Source organism: Ictalurus furcatus, chromosome 1 (assembly GCF_023375685.1).
Source record: "Ictalurus furcatus strain D&B chromosome 1, Billie_1.0, whole genome shotgun sequence".
In the NCBI taxonomy this organism is placed as follows: domain Eukaryota; kingdom Metazoa; phylum Chordata; class Actinopteri; order Siluriformes; family Ictaluridae; genus Ictalurus; species Ictalurus furcatus.
Genome location: NC_071255.1, coordinates 8,653,287 through 8,675,189, shown reverse-complemented (window position 1 = coordinate 8,675,189; position 21,903 = coordinate 8,653,287). Strand labels below are relative to the sequence as shown.

General features: G+C 39.3%; 2 protein-coding genes across 2 annotated transcripts in view; one reads left to right on the top strand and one right to left on the bottom strand.

Annotated features, from left to right (window-relative positions):
• rps27.2 (ribosomal protein S27, isoform 2) overlaps nt 1-4,907 on the bottom strand; it is a 7,203-nt gene extending 2,296 nt beyond the window's left edge. The window contains exons 1-3 of the mRNA XM_053623404.1: nt 4,809-4,907; nt 2,720-2,828; nt 2,469-2,579 (exon numbers count right to left, since the gene is read on the bottom strand). Coding sequence (XP_053479379.1) covers nt 2,469-2,579; nt 2,720-2,828; nt 4,809-4,814 — 226 coding nt within the window. The 5' untranslated portion in view covers nt 4,815-4,907. The remainder of the gene's footprint in view (nt 1-2,468; nt 2,580-2,719; nt 2,829-4,808) is intronic.
• Nucleotides 4,908-8,944: 4,037 nt separating this feature from the next.
• rab13 (RAB13, member RAS oncogene family) lies at nt 8,945-20,881 on the top strand. The gene is made up of 8 exons (XM_053623390.1): nt 8,945-9,544; nt 11,845-11,905; nt 14,194-14,254; nt 15,203-15,280; nt 15,684-15,773; nt 15,867-15,932; nt 16,628-16,678; nt 19,529-20,881. The coding sequence occupies exons 1-8, from the start codon at nt 9,421-9,423 to the stop codon at nt 19,601-19,603; spliced, it is 606 nt and encodes a 201-aa protein (XP_053479365.1). The 5' UTR covers nt 8,945-9,420; the 3' UTR covers nt 19,604-20,881.
• The last annotated feature ends 1,022 nt before the right edge of the window (nt 20,882-21,903 follow it).

Genomic DNA, 21,903 nt, shown 5'->3' with positions numbered 1-21,903 from the left:
TGTGTAGATTGATAATGTAGGGGAAAAAATACAAAATCTTATACGACTGAGATGAAGGGAACCATGTTTATTAACCAAAAGTTCAAACGGGGTCATAGACCCCAAACTAGGGTTAAAAACAAGGGGAAGCTGGGTTAGCATCAAACATACGAGTCCATCAAGCAACAAGCAAATGGCCTCACGGGTTTTACCAGGGGAACTGGGTGGGTCTCATACATATTCACAGATTCCTGATGAGGATTCGTGATTTCTTGAGGAGGACTACGCCCATCACAATACTCACGTTATCGGCTTATCCTACAATACATGGACATGACCGATCATTTTTGCTGACCTCAATATTGCCCATTGTGTTTACATGTGAATTTGTTTACATACAAATGAACGTCACCAACATTTTAGCTATTCGTGCTGCTCCTGTCCTCATGTCTGCTCTAGGGCTGTGAAATACTCGTCGAATTTAAGATAAAAATTCACATTTGAAAGCAAAAAATTAAGAATTCAAGATGTGTAGCAAGCAGTGGCACCGATGCAAATTAAAACATACTGTTGAAACAATTACACGCAGTATACCAACAAGGTTTTTGAAGAAGCCTAGAAAGAATAGTTCATGTTTCAAGTAATCCAGTCAGGATTGAGCCGCTTAAGCTGCGTGATCCGGAGATGAACAGTGAATGAACAGCAGTAAACTGAAGCGCTTTACTAGCAGGTTAATTAACTCACCCGAACGTATCCTATACACTTATGAGATTAACCAGACATCTACACAACACAGTAGTTACAAATTGCAATATGACAATATTATAAGTTGCTTGTGCACATAATTACACGCACCGCAATGCACAAGTGAACTTGAACTTAAGCAAGGTGCTAGGTAGAATGGTCAAGCTGTGAATACACTCCTCCTGTAACAACGCACTAAAACACGGACAATGAATACCTAAAGCATAAAGAATTCACAGCATAGCATTACAATCATTGTGATATTTCACAAGATCAGGTTTTCCCAACAAGGGCAGTTATCACATTTTTGTTAAAGTTAATGTATAAAATGTGTGAATGTTTGGTGTAATTTTTGCATTTTCCTCATCAATTAAAATGCAGTTAACTGATATTCAATGCCATTTTAGTCAGAATAAAAACAGACTAACATTCATAAAATATGACATGACAAAATATTGATGATATTTGTGACGTTGCAATTCCAACGTCTGAATACTCTTAAATTGCAACGAACGATTATTTTCATAATGGATTAATTGGCCGCTTATTTTTTCGATTATTCAGTTGGGGCAAACTTTCAGAACCATTTTTTTTGTTTATTTACAATAAAATCCACCAACTGAGTGTTACAAATATAAACTTCAGACTAAAACTTAACTGTTTGTCCAATTATATAAGACTGAAAATAACCCAATACACACAGACACACACCAGAATATATTATTAATTTAGGACTGTCGTTTAATTCAGTGCTTTTTGTGCATCCATGAAAAACAATGCATAAATAATTATACATAAAATAAAGTAAGTATATAAACAGTAAACTGAAGAAAGTCATTATCGTTGACTCTGGGTATCTGCTAAAGCTAGCGGCGTCACATTACGGGCGTATGACTTCATGCGCCGTCGACTAGGAAGCGGCTTATACTTCCGGTTAGAAAAAAAAACACTAGTGTTGCATTTGAGACAATATTACCTTTCTAAAATTCATACACTAGACGGTAGAGTACACAGTGCATAGTGTAAGTGTATAGTACATCATAAAGGATACACATCCAAACTTAACCAAAAAGTATCACGCCAAAGAACCAAAAGAGAGACATCCAAAACTTCAAACACCACAAAATTAGTCAGTGAGAGTTTTTATCTCGCCCCGGAGGCCGCGCTCATATTGTTTAATGACAGCGGACCGTTCTCCAACGTTCCCCCAAACGGACGCAACCGGGAAAAACTATCGCTGTGGATTTTTGCTGATAACCAATAGCTCCAGCAATCCGAATATCTGTGCCAATTAATCGGCAAAACTGATCAATCGGTCGACCTCTAGCTACAGCGCACTCACTTCATACACACTGCATCTGGCAGCAATATCACAATTTTTTTCTCCTTTTGCCATGAACACTGAACTCACCAGGCATCTGTCTACGACAAGGCTTGCAAACAAACCTGTCAAACCAGTAAATAGCTTTAGTAGGCTATATGCTAGCTACGTAAACTAAAATAAGCAAAAGTACTGAAACCATCCGAGACCACGGAAGACGAATCGCTGCAACTCCACCAGCAGTACACTCAATTTCACTGAACGGTACGTCAAGATACCCATCACCACCAGGGGCAGAAAAAGTGCATGTACATCGCAGCAGTCGTGAAACTGCTGTGTTGCCACGTCCGCATTTTGATGCGTTCATGAGCCTGCAGTTGTTTTATGTTTCAACATGCGTTATACGCATGTTGAAGTGCCATACCTTCTGTGAGGCGTGCTTTTCCTCCGGTAGGTTGACACAGCACTGTGGAGCATCCTACGCACAACACCACTGTCTGAGCATGACTGAACACTGTGGTGATCTTATAGCAACCTGCAGGCACAGAGGACAAAGCAGATTCAGTGCAGGATACGAGCCAACAAACCAGCACGTATTCATCTTGGGTGAACTTCAAAACGCGCTTTTCGCACGCTGCTTCAAAATAAGATGCATGTTCAAACAGTTGACGTTACCTGGACATTTGACATCCATGAAGTAAGAGTTTGGGCTCTGGACGAGCCGCTTCTTCTTGTGCCGCCTCCTCTCCTCCTCTGCGGTCGGATGCAGCAAATCTTTCGCCAGCTATGAAGTTAAAATGACAGAGCATTATCAGAGTGCATTATACACTACGTTCACATTGACAGCAATAATCTAATTATTGATCTTATTCTGAATACGACAATATTCTGATTAAGGTGTTTACATGAGTTGCTTTCAGAATATTCATTTCATGTTCCTGTTGTATATGTTATAGAACATAGATCGATTAACAGCACACGTCATTACGTTCCCTCTAGAATTTCACGTATCGACATACAGTTGGCCTTGGTTATGGTACCGTATACAGTTTTGGGTGTTTCCTGTTTAATTTTTACAAACGCTTCAAGTGCGGTTAATTATTTGTCATGCTACACGTGCTAATAGACAACTGCTTGAAGCCATGGGCTGCGTCCCAAACCGCGTACTTACCGTCTATATAGTAGCCGAAATACATGTATTTCACCTACTATATACAGTAGCAAGCAAGTACACGGTTTCGGATGCAGCCGTGCTCTGTTGTTTGCCGTCAAACGGTTGACCACCACCATGTGCGCATGTGTCCTGTCGCAAAATGCGGTGAAAACTCACAACGTTAATAGTGTGATTAAGGTGTGTACATGTCTGTAATGCACTTCGATAATGCGACTAAAACAGGAATACTCCACACGTCTTAATTCCATTTGTGTTTACTCTGAGTATGACTTTAGCTGGATTAAGGTCATAAATAATCGCTGTTTATATGGTAGTTTCTTAATCAGAGTAGGTGTCGCGTTGGCATGAATGAAACGTTGCCGAATTAAAGTACAGAGGAGGTCTGTTGCTGGAAAATTTGTATTTGCACGTATAGCATGACAAATAATTAACCGCACTTGAAGCTTTCATTAAATAAAAAAAGGAAACACCCAAAACTGTATACGGTACCATAACGAAGACAAACTGTACGTTGATACGTGAAATTCTGGAGGGAACGTCGGACGGCGTCGCACGGGGACGTAATGACGCGTGCCGTTAAACGCTCTACGTTCTATAACCTGTAAAACAGGGACATGAAAGGAATATTCTAAAAGCAACTCATGTAAACAACTTAATCACTATATTATTGTTCAGAATAAGGTCAATAATTCAATTACTGCTGTCCATGTAAACCTAGTCAGAAAAAACAGCATAGGTCTTCACTCATTTCGGGTTTAACCCGAATACCGATAGGAAAAGGAACCTGAATTAACAGATAGATATAGCTATAGATATAACCGGTGTTACACCCCTACACTGGGATGAGGGTGGTGAGGAGTCCCTAATCAAATCAGGTTCCTCTGGGTAATCAGTCTGGAGTATAATTTGTCCAGGAAGCAGATGAATGTGGTGTGATTAACCTGTCAGGGGTCACAATTTCCCTTGACAGAGGAAAGTATTCAACATGCTCTACCATTTCACATAGGACTTTGTGCTGCGATACTTCTGATTAACTCGGCCCAGGTTATGATGATCAGGTCGAACATCTGCTAACGTGCATCGATTAGAATGTTAGAAGTAGAAGTTAGAATTATAATGCTAGATATCCGACATGTCATTAATAAAGCGGCCCACACACACACGATATGACAGCTAATCAGCCGAGAAGCCTCCACAAGTCCCCCGAACACAAAGCGAGGAACGGTTTAGGGGACTCAACGCATCTTCTATGGACGGTCTGACTATTACAGCGAGTGTTTCGACAGCAATAAACAACTCCTTAAACTTTCCGTCGTTAACACACAGACACACGCACAGACAAAACGGATAAATGTATCCGACGTGAGTTTCTCTGCCACGCGTTAAGCGCTCATGAACGCGGCCATGTTGTCGCTCGCAGACTTCCGAGGCTGTTAACTTCAAACTAAACCTATTTTCCTCCATCACAAGGAAGGCAGAGTTAACGTCGGAGGATAACACAGTACTGCATTTACCGACCCGACTGAACAGACCGGACAGGAAAGAGTTTTTAAACTTTAAATTGACGTCGTGGTTTCATCCCGCACTTACAGGCATGTTGTTGGCGTATGAGGCCGCGGTGAAAAGGGGGGAGGCTAGCCGGAAACACGTAGCTCATATCGACGGGGCTCGAGCGCAGGGGCCGGAAGTAATGGCTTCTTCTTCTTCTTCTTCTTGTTTTAATGGCGGTTGGCAAACCAGCTAAAGGTGCATTACCGCCACCTACTGGACTGGAGTGTGGGCAGTAGATTGGCAGAAAAATAAAATAAAATGGAAAAAATAATAATAATACCAAAGCAATACTACGTAAATAAAAGAAAATAAAGAGATAAATAACTATATACTAGATATTCATACTAGATTACTAAGGTCTCTCACTTATCCCGGTATTTTTTAGATAGTTTATTGGGGGCGGTGCATTTTCCCAGATGTTTCCCCAGCAAGTTCTCTAGTGGCATGTTTTGTTTTCCAGTCTGCATCTCTATCTCAGTTCTTTCCTCCTCATACCTTTTGCAGTCTAAGAGAATGTGTTTTAGTGTCTCCGGAAGTGATGTTACGGCCATTTTCATTTTAAAACTCCCTCGAATTTGCTTGAGATTTCAGTTTATTATTATTGCTGTTGTTGTTGTTGTTCATAATTTTACCAATTTTGCTTCTTCAGATATCTGAATGTATATTAAATAGCAAAGAATATTACTGCTGTAAAGACTGTAGTAAATTTAATTGAGGGGGATTATAATTTCATCACTTAAAAAAACAACAACAACAACAACAAAAACTAGATACACACTTTAGCGGGAAGGATTTAGATCACCAGATATTTCAATTAAGTTTTGTGCATGAGTTTCCCATGTCTGCTTTAACTCTCTGAAGTGTGTATTAAAGAGCAAATGATATTTGGCAGCATTGGTGTACAGACCTATATTGGTAAAGATAAAGAAAAAAAACGAGGACTGTAAATCTTCTTTTGCCTGCATAGATTTACTTTTTAGGAAAATAGAAACTTTTAGCAGGAAGGACTGCTGAGCAAAGTACACTCAGTACTATAAGGGTAGTCATAACAGGGATACAAAAGTGAAGCCTGCCCAGATAGCAAGGTGACATTCAGTACATTTACATGGATAACAATAATCCGATATTAAACCTACTGAGACGATACTCTGATTAAGAAACTAGCATGTAAACAGCGATTATTGATGAACTTAATCCGACTAAAGTCATAATCGAAGTAAACACAAATCGAATGAAGACATGTGGAGTATTCCTATTTTAGTCGCGTTCTTGACGTGCATTATAGACATGTGCACACCTTAGTCGATTCGGTGTTGAAATTCCATCAGAATCATCATTTTGGTTGAGGTTGAATGTTCAATGCTAAATAATATTAAATCAACGTTGATAATTCATTGTTTTTCAGTATTGAAAAGACAAACAGTGAATCAATGTTGATTTTTGGCCAGCTTCATTTTCCTACTAGTGGGGCTTAGATTTAATGTCTATCCATCTGTCCCCTCATCCAACACAAGGCAAATCAATTGGGTGCATTTCCATGAAATTTAGTGAGTATATTCAGGCTCCTCAGAGGATGAATCCTGTTAATTTTGTGACCTCATGACCCCTATTGATTTTACATTTATTCATTTAGCAGACACTTTTATCCAAAGTGACTTACAAATGAGAAAATACAAGCAAAGCGATATATCAAGCAGAGAACAATGCAAGTAGTGCTACCATACAAGATCTTTTAATTGAGGTCTAGAAGAAGCAAAGTGCGCAGAGAGGTGTAAGTGCCAGAGTAAGTTTTTTTTTGTTTGTTTGTTTTTTTAGGGGTTGGTTAGGTGTTCAAAGAAGAGGTGGATCTTTAGCTGTTTCTTGAAGATGGTGACAGATTCTATGTCCATATGTCCATACTTTTGTGTAAAGCCATATATTTTCAGCTGGTACTTTACATCAGCTACTATAAATATATACTATACTACTATACTTTGATTAAAATGATGGATAATGTCAGCTAGCTAAACCTAATTTAGCAACCTAAAATCTTTTCCTGACAACTACAAAATCAATATACCTGTGAAAATGATACAACTACAGTTTGGCAATTTAAATATTAACTAAGTAATAATGCTGTACTTTGAGCCATACTGAGTTAGCCAATGCGCCATCTTAAGTTGCACTTATATCGTGAATGTTCACATACTGTCCATCACTAATATGCGCAGGTGAGAGGTGGACAAACTGTCTGTATTTTGCAGACTCTGGGTATGTCTCAACCAGCTACCTAGATGAGCAGTCATTGCACTGATCAGGGAGTCGGCCATTTTAAGGGCTGTCTAATTCGCAAAATCCTTGTGGTGCACTGGAACATTCGCTCCTTAAAAAATCCCACAACGCAATGCAAAAACCAGGAACCATTGATGCTCACTATGTTCCCTTACTGGAAATGACATAATATTTTCTGAACCCTCTCAGATCAAAAAAAATAAAAAATGAGGGACAAACTTTCAGCCAACTTCGTCTACAAATGTAAGTAGCTTGTTATTGTAGCTCTCAAATGAGTACTTCCGTTATTGTTTTTTATCTTTATTTTATGTTCGATATACGGTTTGTTTGAGTCTAATGACTTTGAAGTGTTTAATGATTTTTTTAAAAAAAAACCCACTAGCTAGCCTACGATCCTGCTTGAAGTACCATGACAGAAATGCGTGTGATTAAGCTAACAAATTTATGACATAAAAAACATATAAACTAATATTTTTCGGTTTTTAATTTTTGATGAATTTACGTTGTACAACGTGCGTATGTAGCCATGTCACCAGAAATTGAGTTATCAGTGTCCCAGTTAGTGATGTGTCGTTCATGAATGATTCATTCATTTTGAACGAATCTTTAATATGACTCTGGAACAACAAGTTGTCTCAGAGAGTGATTCGTTCATTTTGTGCTGACCGTGCATGCACTGCAACATCCCCACAGGAAACAGGAATGATTAGTTCACCTTTCGAGTCTTCGGGTTCAAGTCGTTCGTACATCACATCACAGTCCAACTGCATTCAGCCTATAGGGCGGTCACGGGATGAACAGATGACTCGAACCTGAAGACCCAAGAGGTGAACTAATCATTTCTGTTTCCAGGGAACAGACGCTACAGAACAGAACGGCTCGGATCGGGAGATGAGGGGTAACACAGGGGTTCCCAAACTTTTCCAGGGCAAGGCCCCCCAAATGGCATTAACATTTGACTGAGGCCCCCCTTTTGCAGGATGTCTTTAAAACACATAAAAAATACAGACTTCTGAATATATCCCCCTTTTTTTTTTTATTGATAATTACATCTTACATCTTTACATTACATTAGTAATTGATTGTGTGTGTGTGGTTGTCTGAGAGTGAGAATTTATTTTTCACACCAAATTGTTGAGGGCCCCCGGGCGCCCCCTGGCGGCCCCCACTATGAAAACAACTGAACTAACAGACTGCATAGCCTGAAGACCCAGCTAAGCTATTAATTAATCATTTCTGTTTCTCATAATTCAGCCTTGCCTGCATTAGCCTATAGTTTATTTTTTATTCCAAATGTGATCAACATTTGCCTAAGTACTAGATGTGTTGGGGAATTTAACATGTAACATTTTAATTACATTCTGCTGAAATAAATGAAATGACTCGGTAAAATATTCGCTCATTTTACTGAACGACATTCAAAGATCCGAGTCAGTAAAATGATCCGAACTTCCCATCACTAGTCCCAACGTGTAATGAGACAGATTCATTACCAATGCCCAAACTCATGTACACTACATACTAATTCACGATCTAGGAAGCTGATCCACACACACACGCTGGCACCAATTTTTCAAAAATGCCGACTCTCATTTAAACCCCAGAAAGACACACTGGGAATGAATGGTGTCATGTTGTCCACTTATTTATACAGTCATAGAACTTATCAATTTGTTCACCTTAACTTCAACATATCTTCACACTTTAGTTTAGCGAGCATCATATTCATCCTCTTTACCGATTAGCGCTGATTTAAAAACTCGTTTTTACAGAAAGTGTGTAGAGTTCAAACAACACTTTCCACTGCCAGTACTTTTGTACTGCGCATGCGTTGTACGGACCCGCAGTTACTACGTGAGGAAATTGCGCCCCCTAGTGTTACATTCTTTCATAGTCGACTCTGTGCTCTATCACTCCCTCTGATGGAGCTCCGTGCCTCTCCCTCTCTACGTAAGCCTCCGGGAACTCGGTGAAAGGAAAACTTTCTGGAGAAAACCGCTGCCGTTGTACGTGTGTGGATGATTATGGCCTTCGACTGAAGAAGAAAACCTGGCGACATGCCGAGGAATCCGGACAAAAACTAAACTAAAAGTGGACCCAGTCAGCGAGTCCGTGATTTTCTGTTGCGTTTAATTCAAAGCTTTAACTGGAGGAACAGGAGCAACGAAGAGAAACGGAATTTACCGGTGGCTTTCTTTCTTTCTTTCTTTCTTTCTCTCTCTCTCTCTCTCTCTCTCTCTCTCTCTCTCTCCTGAAAGAAAACGACGAAGAACTAAATGGACGTTAAGCCAGTCTCAGGTTAAAGCGCGTCTGAATTGAGTGAGAAAAGAGAAGAACCGAAAAAGTTTTTCAACTCCACGAATACTCTGGACAAAGAACTATGGCAAAGAAATACGACTTCCTCTTTAAATTGCTGCTTATTGGTGATAGCGGGGTGGGAAAAACATGTCTGATCATCCGTTTTGCAGAGGATAATTTTAATTCTACATACATATCAACTATCGGTGAGTAGGCCGTATCCGACTAAAGGTCGTTATTGGTGGTGAGATTTAACGTTGTGTGGTAAAACGAGTCCTTTAGGGCTGTTCTCTATCCGGTTTAACAGTCATGTCAGCACTAGCCCGGTCACCCCATTATATCATTCCTTATTGTCAGAGCTGCGAGGCGAAGAGCGCGCGCGCCTGTTGTTGAGCTTCTTCTCTCCATAAACACACACACACACACACCTTCCCATTTATCTCTACTTCAGTTTCTTTCACTTTACTTTCTACTTACAAAACATGAAGCACATTTCCTTGACAAAACTAACTCCTGCTCATTGATCTCTTCATAATTCCTGTCTCACGTGCACACACAGACAAGGACAGATTAATTATTTATTATTATTGTCACTTTGGTATCATGTACAATATAGAACCAAGTTTTTAGTTGAACATACGTCGCATTTTTGGTGTCCATTTTCTTTTTGGTATCAAAGCTGCAACACATTTCATCTCTTTGCAGCTGGTAGGGTGTGTGTGTGTGTGTGTGTGTGTGTGTATATGTGTGTGTATGTATATATATATATATATATATATATATATATATATATATATATATATATATATATATATAATTAGTGAAAACATAGTTAATAAAGGTGTCTGAACAAAACATGAAATGAAAATGAAAGAGCATCCTTCCAATATACAGTCCTCTCTGAAAGTATTGGAATGGCAGGACCACTTCTTTTGGTTTTGGTTTTAAGATCAAAACATGAATACGAGAGTCAGGAGAGACGATGAGGCGATTCTAAACAGTTAAACAGCTCTGAATGTTCTACTCTTGGGTTCTGCCTGTGAAGACTGCGTTTTGTTGTTAAAAAGGATAAACCAACACGAAGACCAGAGAGCTGTCTATGGGAGAAAAGCAAGCTATTCTGAAGTGAAGAAAAGAGAGAAAAATCAATCAGAGGCTTTGCACAAGCATTGGGCATAGCCGGTGCAACAATTTGGTATGTCCTGGGAAAGCAAGAAACCAGTGGTGTAGTAACAATCAGACATGGAACAGGTTGGCCAAGGAAAACAACAGCGGTTGATGACGGAAACATTGTGTGGGCTGTGAAGGAAAAACCGAAAAACAGCCAGTGACGACACCAATGACATCCACAGTGCAGGGGTGAAGATACCGTTCATAGAAGACTTCAGAAATATAGAGGCCATACAACAATATGCAAATCACTCATAAGCAGTAAGAATCAGAAAACTAGATTGGAATTCGCAAATAAATACAAAGATGTGTTTAAAAAAAGTTCTGGAACCAAGATTAACCTCTACCAAAGTGATGGAAAGGCCAAAGTGCAGAGAGAGACTAATCATCTCATGATCCAAAATATATGAGCTCATCGGTCAAGCATGATGGAGGTAGTGTCATTGCTTGGGCTTGCATTTCTGCTTCTGGAACAAGTTCACTAATCTTTATTGATGATGTGACTCATGATAGTAACAGCAGAATGAATTCAGACATTTACAAAAACATTCAGTCTGCCAGTTTAGAGAGAAATGCATCCAATCTAATTGGGAGGAACTTCATCATACAGTACAATGACCCAGAACACACTGGGGGGTGGGGGTGGGAGGGTTCGTGCAAGGTTTTAGACTGGCCAAGTCAATCACCCAAATCCTCTTCACTTCCTGAAGAGTAGATTGAAGAGAGAAACCTCCCCAAAACAACCAACAACTAAAGGAAGCTGCAGAATACACAGCCTAGAAAAGAAGAATGCAGCAGTTTGTTGATGTTAGTGGGTCGCCAGCTTGATGCAGTTATACCAAGCAAGGGATATGCAATCAAATATTTAGTGTTATTTACATTCTTTTTCTTTAAGGCTATCTGTTCCGATACTTTTGCTCACCTAAAGAAAAAAAATGCCAATGTTTAATGTCCAGTCAGGATTCTGTTCATCTGTTATTCTGCCTGTTTTCTCACCATGTTTACTGAAATATCAAAAGAATTTTTTCCTTTTCTTCCATTTCCTTTCATTTCCTCTCCTCTTAAGTTTTCGCCTCCTGTCCCACAGGAGGAGGTTTCTTGGAAAACCACAACGACACAAATGAACAGATTTACAAGAGTGTAGTTATCAGAACAACAAAAATTCTCTTGGTAAAGATTTCCTAATCTGCTGCTCAGCTTCGCTTCCTTTTCACTGCCCATCTTTGCTGTTTGGGATTGTATTCACCACACATCCTTCCTTTCTGTTAACCACTTTTTATCTCTCTCTCTCTCTCTCTCTCTCTCTCTCTGACTTGCTTACTCCCTCTCCTAACAGGTATTGACTTTAAAGTGAAGACCATTGAGGTCGAAGGGAAGAAAGTCAAGTTACAAGTCTGGTAAGATGGACCTTCCTCTGCTCACTGTGTACTGATTTCAACATTAAACGTTTGCTGTGCTAAACCTGTATGCGGCCTAGTCTTTAAGTAGCTTCAAAGCAAAGTTTCTCAGCAGTTTTTAAGTGAAGAAAACATTAGAAAGTCACAAATATCATCTAAAAATACCACTGAGAATATTTTTTTTTTCTCGAAAGCAGCTTACACTTGGAGTTTGAAGTCCTGGCTTCAATTCAACCGTAAATGTTGACCGATGAGTAAACTGTTGTGAGAAAAAAGCTTCTTCCAGCTCAGTAGTATTGCCAAGTTACAAGCACTTAGTTAGTTAGAGATCTGGAAAAAGTTCTACGTGCTCATCACTTTTCATCTTGAATATTGTCCGTCAGTCATGCCTGGTTCACCTGCAGGTAATTTACTATGCAGCTGCTAGACTCCTGACTGGCATTAAACAGGGATCATTTCTACTTATACTGGCGCTCATCACTGGTTTCTTGTTGATTACAATATTTACTTGAAGACCGTTTCACTCCTAAACCGTTTCACAGACTATTTTTAAAATAAGAGTAATCATGCTTTCCCATCATCGTTGTTTGAGGCTGTGGAATAGTTTACGTTAGTTCTTTCTACACCATGTCTAAAGATCCATCCTTTTTTTTCTTTGGCATGTAACTGTAAGTCTACATAAGATACACTGCTGAACAAACTGCTAGGTAATGTACAGCCATTGTAATTTGCACTGTAATTTTTTTTGGAGCATTTATTTAGTGTTGTGTAGTTCACATACTTTTGTGATCTTTTTTTTTATACAGGAGAATGTTGGGTGATAGGGATCTATTGAGCTTTATTTTTGTCTTTAGCTTGATGGAACTTAAGCACACAGTTGTCTACTGTTGTTTTTGAAAAGGCTTTGTAATTAAACTTGGTTTACTAATCTGCTCAGAATTACTTCGCTGTTTAAAAGATAATGTGGTAAGCACTTTGATGGGTACAGTGGTGCTGGAAAGTTTGCGAACCCTTTAGGGTTCTGTATGTTTCTGCATAAATATGACCTAAAATTTCCACACAAGTCCTAAAAGTAGAAAAAGAGAACCCAATTAAACAAACGAGACAAAAATGTTATACTTGGTCATTTGTTTATTTACATAAACTTATCTGTGAGTGGTAAAAGTATGTGAACCTCTAGGATTAGCAGTTAATTTGAAGGTGAAATTAGTCACACTCTAACACTGCATTCCAGCATGAGAACGTTATCCCATCTGTGAAACATGGTGGTGGTAGTATCATGGTTTGAACCTGTTTTGCCGCATCCGGGCCTGGACGACTCCCCATCATTGACTGAACGATGAATTCTGAATCATACCAGCAAATTCTAAAGGAAAATGTCAGGACGTCTGTTCGTGAAATTAATCTGAAGAGAAAGTGGGTCATGCAGCAAGACAACGATCCTAAACCCATAAGTCGTTCTACCAAAGAATGGTTAAAGAAGAATAAAGTTAATGTTTATGAATGGCCAAGTCAAAGTCCTGACCTTAATCCAATAGAAATGTTGTGGAAGGTCCTGAAGCAAACAGTTCATGTGAGAAGCCCACCAACATCCCAGAAATGAAGCTGTTCTGTACCGAGGAACGGGCTGAAATTCCTCCAAGCCGATGTGCAGGACTGATCAACAGTTACGGGAAACGTTTAGTTGCGGTTATTGCTGCACGAGGGGGTCACATACTTTTGCCACTCACAGAAATGTAATGATGGATCATTTTCCTCAGTAACTAAATGACCAAGTTTAGTATTTTTGTCTCATTTGTTTAATTTGGTTCTCTTTATCTGCTGTTAGGACTTGTGTGAAAATCTGATGCAGTTTTAGGTCCTATTTATGCAGAAATGTAGAAAAGTTTTAAAGGGTTCATAAACTTTCAAGTGCCAGAGTAGGTATTTTCAGGACCCTAACCATGACACAGCAATTACTGAAGATAAATGAATAAATACCTTTTGTTGGGGTAAAATGTGTATTAATGTGTCTAAGGATAGTAGAGATTGGTGCTAAGAATTCCTCATGAACATTATTGTGTCTGATGAGAAATATACTGCACTTGTACTGTGATTCAGATGTGATCAGTGTGCTGAGGTGCAAAGGCAGATCCATTTTTACAGTCAGCTGTACCTTCACCTGATAGTCCAGCTGTCATACCTCAGCACTGAAGGATTTTACATGTGTCCATATGATGCAATACTTTGCTAGTAGTCTCTGATTATGCATTTCATGCGTTGATGTTTATGATTGTCTTATTTCCCAGGGACACAGCAGGGCAGGAGAGGTTTAAGACCATCACTACAGCTTATTACAGAGGAGCTATGGTAACACACACGCATTATACACATGTACTGTGCAGTGAAATTCTTTTCATCACATATCTTGGCTTAGAAGAGATAGAGTCTCTCATAGAGAGTATTTCTCATAGAGTGCAAGATCAAAAAGCAAAGAGGCCCAATAGTTGCAGCTAAAACACTCAGTCAGTAGTCCAGAGCTTTAACTTCTGAACCACCACTGCCTTAGTATACTTGGAGTGTATACTATATCATTTAGATGGCCATCCTAGCCTAATTTACTGTTTAGTTTTAGCTTGTTGATTTGAAAATTCTTATGAATGCATTTCAAGACCGGGGTAGCTGGTATAAACGGACTAGCAGGGCTAAGCCTCCCGTCTTTCAAAAATAAGAAAAATCCATATACACAGTAGTGATTGTGCCCTGCGATGGATTGGCACCCTGTCCAGGGTGTACCCCACCTTGTGCCCAATGCTTCCTGCGATAGGCTCCAGGTTTCCTGTGCCCCTGAAAAGGATAAGCGTTATAGAAGATGGATGGACTGATGGAATATACACAGTACTTAGTTTTTGCCGAATTATGCCAGAACATTATCTGCGACCTCTCAGTTTTGAAGTGTCAACAGAAAAGCGTTCGCCTTATCTTCTGAAGATCACGATCCCAGCGATGCCACACCCATCCGTGGCCGGGAGATCAAAATAACAAAATTGGATGTGCTCTCAGGGAGGGAGTGGTGGCATTCTCTCTCTCTCTCTCTCTCTCTCTCTCTCTCTCTGTGTCATTGATGAGACTTCATGATATAATGCATTGTTCAGCCTTCATTGTGAAGCTATTGATGGATATAAAATTTTAGCCCTCCTATCTAATATCATGACCTATTGATCTTATAACATCATTATGCTTTACACAAAAAAAATTAACTATAAAATTTATTATTGACAACTTATTACATGTAATTAAAATTTTTTTCTATGTAAGGGTATCATCCTTGTGTATGACATTACTGACGAGAAATCCTTTGAGAACATTCAAAACTGGATGAAGAGTATCAAAGAGGTAAGAGTGAAAGTGTTTTTGTATTAGTGTAGTTTTGTATAGTGTTTTAATAAATATAGTGCACACTATCATGTTTTTTATTGTTGGTTTTTTTTTTTTAATGGAAATATTGTGATCACGTGAGGTGGCTGCCTATAAACTGGCCTTTTGACTTCTATTTACATTAAATTAGTATCAGACAGTATTCTGTATTAATATCATTAATATGTTGTGTAGTTACCCTTCCAGTCTAACCAGAATTCAAGCTTTATTGTTATGGGAGTGGTTTCAGTTTTTATTAATATGGCAGAGAAACTCTGCTGCTGCACACTTTTCACGTGAACACGCAGTACCTAATTATTTTTTTGGAAGCTTTGAGAAGCTAGGGAACTAAGCACACCTCTGCACTTTCTGCTTTTCCCAGAATGCATCAGCAGGAGTGAGTCGAATGCTGCTGGGCAATAAGTGTGACATCGAAGCCAAGAGAAAGGTGTCTAAGGAGATAGGCGAGAAGGTAAGTCGAGTGAGTGATGAGTAGTTTCTAGTGTAATCTTCAGATGCATATGCTAACTGTTGTTTTTTTTTTTTTTTTTTTTTTTTGCGAAAGCTCGCAAAGGACCATGGGATTCGGTTCTTTGAGACAAGTGCAAAGTCAAGCATCAATGTTGAGGAGGTAAGACAAATCGGTTTTTACATACCGAGTTAACACACAACTGATGAATTTAGACATTTAGTCGGACAATAATGTTGTCATTAATAGTGTTTTATCATTAAATAGCTTGAAACTTGAGACTTCATCACTTGATGCTGCCTTATTACATTTACATTTATTCATTTAGCAGACACTTTTATCCAAAGCGACTTATGAATGAGGAAATACAAGCAAAGCGATAGATCAAGCAGACAACAATACAAGTAGTGCTACCATACAAGATCTTTTAATTGAGCTCTAGGAAAGCAAAGTGTGCTGAGTAGAGGTGTAAGAGCCAGAGTAGTTTTGTTTTTTTCCTTTTTTTAAAAAGGATGTGGGTTTGGCGTTTTAGGGGTTAGTTACATGCTCACGGAAGATGTGGGTCTTTAGCTGTTTTTTGAAGATAGTGACAGACTCTGTGGTCCGGATTGAGGTTGGAAGTTCATTCCTCCACTGAGGGACGGTTAGTGTGAAGGTTCTGGAAAGGGACCTTGAGCCACGCTGAGTAGGCACTACTAAGCGCCCATCATTAATCGGTCATTAACTGTTTATCGTATTGTATTAACTTATTAACTGTAAATAAAACAATACAGTTAAAAATGGTATTGTTCATCATAGTCCTTGTCATTGAAGTGTGCAAGATCATGCATTCTCATCCACATTTCTTCTCTCTGCAGTCCTTCATTGCTCTGGCTCGAGATATCTTGGTGAAATCTAACACAAAGCCGGTGAGTTTGCTGTTTGATTGTACAAACAGTTCATATGTTACCCAAGTGTTGTGTTTCAGCATGTGTATGCTTTTAACAACACTTAGATTAGCCATTAGCTGCTGCAATTACAGTAGATCAATTCCATCTCTTCAGGGCTCACTCATTGATGATGTTCTGCATAAAGTAAATGTACATGTAGATGAATTCCTGGTATCTTTAAGTGATTCTAAAACTCCAGAACTTATCTTAATGTGATCGAAACAATTACAGTATCTCACAAAAGTGAGTACACCCATCACATTTTTGTAAATATTTGATTATATCTTTACATGTAACAACACTGAAGAAATGACACTTTGCTACAATGTAAAGTAGTGAGTGTACAGCTTGTGTAACAGTGTAAATTTGCTGTCCCCTTAAAATAACTCAACACACAGCCATTAATGTCTAAACCGCTGGCAACAAAAGTGAGTACACCCCTAAGTGAAAATGTCCAAATTGGGCCCAATTAGCTATTTTCCCTCTCCGGTGTCACGTGACTTGTTAGACTTACAAGGTCTCAGGTGTGAATGGGGAGCAGGTGTGTTAAATTTGGTGTCATTGCTCTCACACTCCCTGATACTGGTCACTGGAAGTTCAACATGGCACCTCATGGCAAAGAACTCTCTGAGGATCTGAAAAAAAGAATTGTTGCTCTATATAAAGATGGCCTAGGCTATAAGAAGATTGCCAAGACCCTGACACTGAGCTGCAGCACGGTGGCCAGGACCATACAGCGGTTTAACAGGACAGGTTCCAATCAGAACAGGCCTCGCCATGGTCGACCAAAGAAGTTGAGTGCATGTGCTCAGCGTCATATCCAGAGGTTGTGTTTGGGAAATAGACGTATGAGTGCTGCCAGCATTGCTGCCGCACACTGCATCAAATTATTCTGCATGGCTGTCGTCCCAGAAGGAAGCCTCTTCTAAAGATGATGCACAAGAAAGCCCACAAACAGTTTGCTGAAGACAAGCAGACTAAGGACATGGATTACTGGAACCATGTCCTGTGGTCTGATGAGACTAAGATAAACTTATTTGGTTCAGATGGTGTCAAGTGTGTGTGGCGGCAACCAGGTGAGGAGTACAAAGACAAGTGTGTCTTGTCTACAGTCAAGCATGGTGGTGGGAGTGTCATGGTCTGGGGCTGCATGAGTGCTGCCGGCACTGGGGAGCTACAGTTCATTGAGAGAACCATGAATGCCAACATGTACTGTGACATACTGAAGCAGAGCATGATCCCCTCCCTTCGGAGACTGGGCCGCAGGGCAGTATTCCAGCATCATAACGACCCCAAACACACCTCCAAGACGACCACTGCCTTGCTAAAGGTCTGGCCAAGCATGTCTCCAGACCTAAACCCTATTGAGCATCTGTGGGGCATCCTCAAACGGAAGGTGGAGTAGCACATTGTCTCTAACATCCACCAGCTCCGTGATGTCATCATGGAGGAGTGGAAGAGGACTCCAGTGGCAACCTGTGAAGCTCTGGTGAACTCCATGCCCAAGAGGGTTAAGGCAGTGCTGGAAAATAATGGTGGCCACAAAAAATATTGACACTTTGGGCCCAATTTGGACATTTTCACTTAGGGGTGTACTCACTTTTGTTGCCAGCGGTTTAGACATTAATGGCTGTGTGTTGAGTTATTTTGAGGGGACAGCAAATTTACACTGTTACACAAGCTGTACACTCACTACTTTACATTGTAGCAAAGCGTCATTTCTTCAGTGTCGTCACACGAAAAGATATCATCAAATATTTACAAAAATGTGAAGGGTGTACTTACTTTTGTGAGATACTGTAGTACTTTTCTTTGGATATAAAATTGATTTGAGCATGTTTATATCTTTTGGTATTCGTAAATGTATGCCCAAAGCCTCTCCAGCATTTTCATTCAAGTGGTCTGTTTTAGTCACTGCCATAATTATAAAATAAAAATAAAGACCATGCACAATGATTCAGTGATTCACTACTGTCTGGAGAGAGCTGTCTAACACTTCACTCCAAAGTCTCACATACTCTAGGTGTTTAACTGGATTGGGCTCTGCTGACTGTGAAGGGCATAGCAAATAATAATGCGTAATTGTCATCGTCATCAAACCATTCAGTGAGAACCCTCATGCCCTGTAGGTAGGGAACGTTGTCTTCCTGGAAAAGACCACTCCCATCAGGATACGAATCCATCTTAAAATATAGTAGTAGGCTAAAGTAGTAGGCTACTATAAAGGCTATAGTAGTAGAACTAATGAATATATGCTTTGTCAATGTTGTGCTGTATTTTGCGATCACAGAAATCAACGCAAAATCATGCAAACGCTGCAATATTTGGAGGAGTTTGCAATTTTTTTTTAAATGACCACAGATTTGGGCCAAGGCATGTCATGTGACCTCATGACGATGCACATTCTGTAAAAGCCCTCTTCGATTCACGTGCGTCGACCATGAGTACACCTAAAAGGTCTCATTTAGCGACAAACATCACTGAAAAGTATTTTGCGCAAATGCGATTCCACCAATTGAAGCAGTTTTCTGCAAAAAAGCACAAAAAACTCTGCGAGTTGCATTGCACATTTCGGGGGGGGGGGACACAAAAAACTCTGGAAAATGCTGTACAGACTGAGTACTGAGAGATTCTGCCATATTGTGTTGTAAAGTTATCATTCGTATAATTCCACCAATAATGTGGATTTGAAGCCACACTTCATTCCTATATTTTTTTTTTCTAAGATTTGGAACACAACCTGCAGTATTTCAAAAGGGATAAAACAGTCAATTCAGCAAAGTGTTTAATTGAAGGTTTTTGTTTTTTTTGTTTTGTTTTTTTAAACAGGGCTCAGCTGGCCGTGAAGTCAGACTCACAAGCACCGCCCCAGAGAAAAAGGCATCCAAGTGTCTTATGTTGTAAACACCATCATCATCATCATCACCAGGCACTCCAGACCCAGCACACTCCTACAATGAAGCAGTATTACACACAGAGGGATTATTAAGTATAGGACATTTTTTAGCAAAAATGTATAAAATGACCAAAAATGATAAACCATACATAAGAGATTTTTTAGGTTTTTGTAAAGATTTACCGTAACAAGTTTATTCCATTATCACAACAGGTGATTCTGTAGTTGGGTTCGAGTTAGGCCGTGTTAACACATTCTCAGCCTTCATATTTCAGCTGCAGTTCATGTTGAGCTGTAAGTAAGAATGCTTAGTTAAAATGCTCTTATGTGGTCTATCCTCCCAGCAATGAGCTTTAGTGCGTTCAATTTCAAAGGTGCCCCAATTGAAAGGTTTAGCCATTTAAATAAATGTTAAAATATTTGGTTTTTAGATGACAAATAAATGTTAAATTAGGCCAGTCAAAGAATATGACTTGGAGGTGGTAAGGAATGAATAATGTTGTACGTGCTACACTTAGCCCAGAGTTTATTATTAATCCAGACTCACCGACCTTCCAGCAGCGCAAGGGGTGCAGGTTACAACGTACAGTGGATTTTTGGACTGGAAATCATTTGCCCTTGTCAGCTAGAATAGTATGGTTATAGTTTCTTGGCAGGTTGTACAGCCCGTGTTCCTTCAACATATTTTAATATGTATGTTATTGCTTCTGTTTATAAATAGCTTAATTTGCTTTTTTTTTTTTTTGCTAAGTTGAAAATGAAATTGCATCACATCACTGTTGTGGGGAATTAAGAGGAAACATGAAGGGCAAGTTGACAAGGGAGTATTAGAGAAACAGTATTGAGATGATGAATACAGAAAGGACATGATGAATTACAGAGAGTGTTCTGAGCAAGTGAAGTTGTACCAAAGTGTTTGTGAGAGAAAGTGATGTTCAGGAAAGTGTTTTCCTTTTGTTTTTTTGTTTTTTTTGCATATAAAGAAGCACAGCACTGTGTAGACTCGTAGCGTACCCCCACTCCAAACTCACTCTTTTCACACTCATTGCTTTCAGAGAAAACAGGTCTTTTCTGGATATATTTTAAGCTGCTTTGAATAAACTGTCAAATAAGCAACGTCTGCAACTCTTGAGGCTGAGGACATCCTTCTACATTCTCAAAGTGTCACACTTCATATGTGGTTCTCTTACCAAATTATATCACGAGTTAAACTGGTCCACTCTGTATTCTGTTTGAATGTTTGGATCACTGCATATAAAAGCTGACAATAAAGTTGCATTTCTACATACCGTACAAGATTATTGGTCATTCAGTAGAGCGGAAACATATGAGCCCATTACCACATTATATAATAATAATAATAATAATAATAATAATAATAATTACTGGGATGATTTGGGTCCACTTGTCGCCTTAGAGGCAAACATCACTGCAAATCCACTACAAAGTTCTTCTGACTGATCGCCTTTATCCTATGATGAAATATTTCTATCCTGATGTCCCCATTCTCTGAATACACAAGTTATTGAATGGTTTGATGAATGTGAAAATTATGTAAATCATATGTTATGGCCTTCTCAGTCACTAGCTCTTAACTCAAATGAACACCTATGGGAGGTTTTAGAGTGACATTTTAGACAGGGTTCTCCACCATCATCATCATCACACCAATTGAGGGAATATCTTTTGGAAGAATGGCAATCATTCCTCCAGTATAGTTCCACAGACTTATAAAATCAATGACAAAACACAGTTGTTCTGGTGGCTCAACACATTACTAAGACACTATATGTATACTATATGGCCAAAAGTTCCATTTCATCCCAATGGTGTTCAGTGGGGGGAGCCCAGGGCTCTGTACAGGCCAATTGAGTTCTTCCACAGCAACCTTGGCAAGACTTTATTGAGCACACTCCGGGGGGGTATTTTTTAATTCATGACATACAATTAAACTTAGCATGCTGACCACTAATCACGTCGATTTAGTTTGTCAAGCATAAGACAGGACAACACAAAAATAAGACTATATATAAAGCCAATTGATTTTTTGGTCCACAGGAGATCAGGTTTTTTGTTGTGTTTGAGTGTAGATTAGTTTCAGATTAAGTATAAACTGATTGCAATAGAGATTAGTTTATCTATTTACTCCATATTCTGGAGCTCCACTGATTACAATAATGTAACCAATCACATTTAGAGACAAAAAAAAAAAAAAATCAGTTGGAATGCTGATTCGTGCACAAATTAAAACATGACTAACCACATTCAAAATAATTCCATCTCAAGTTGTCTGGAAATTGCTAAATTG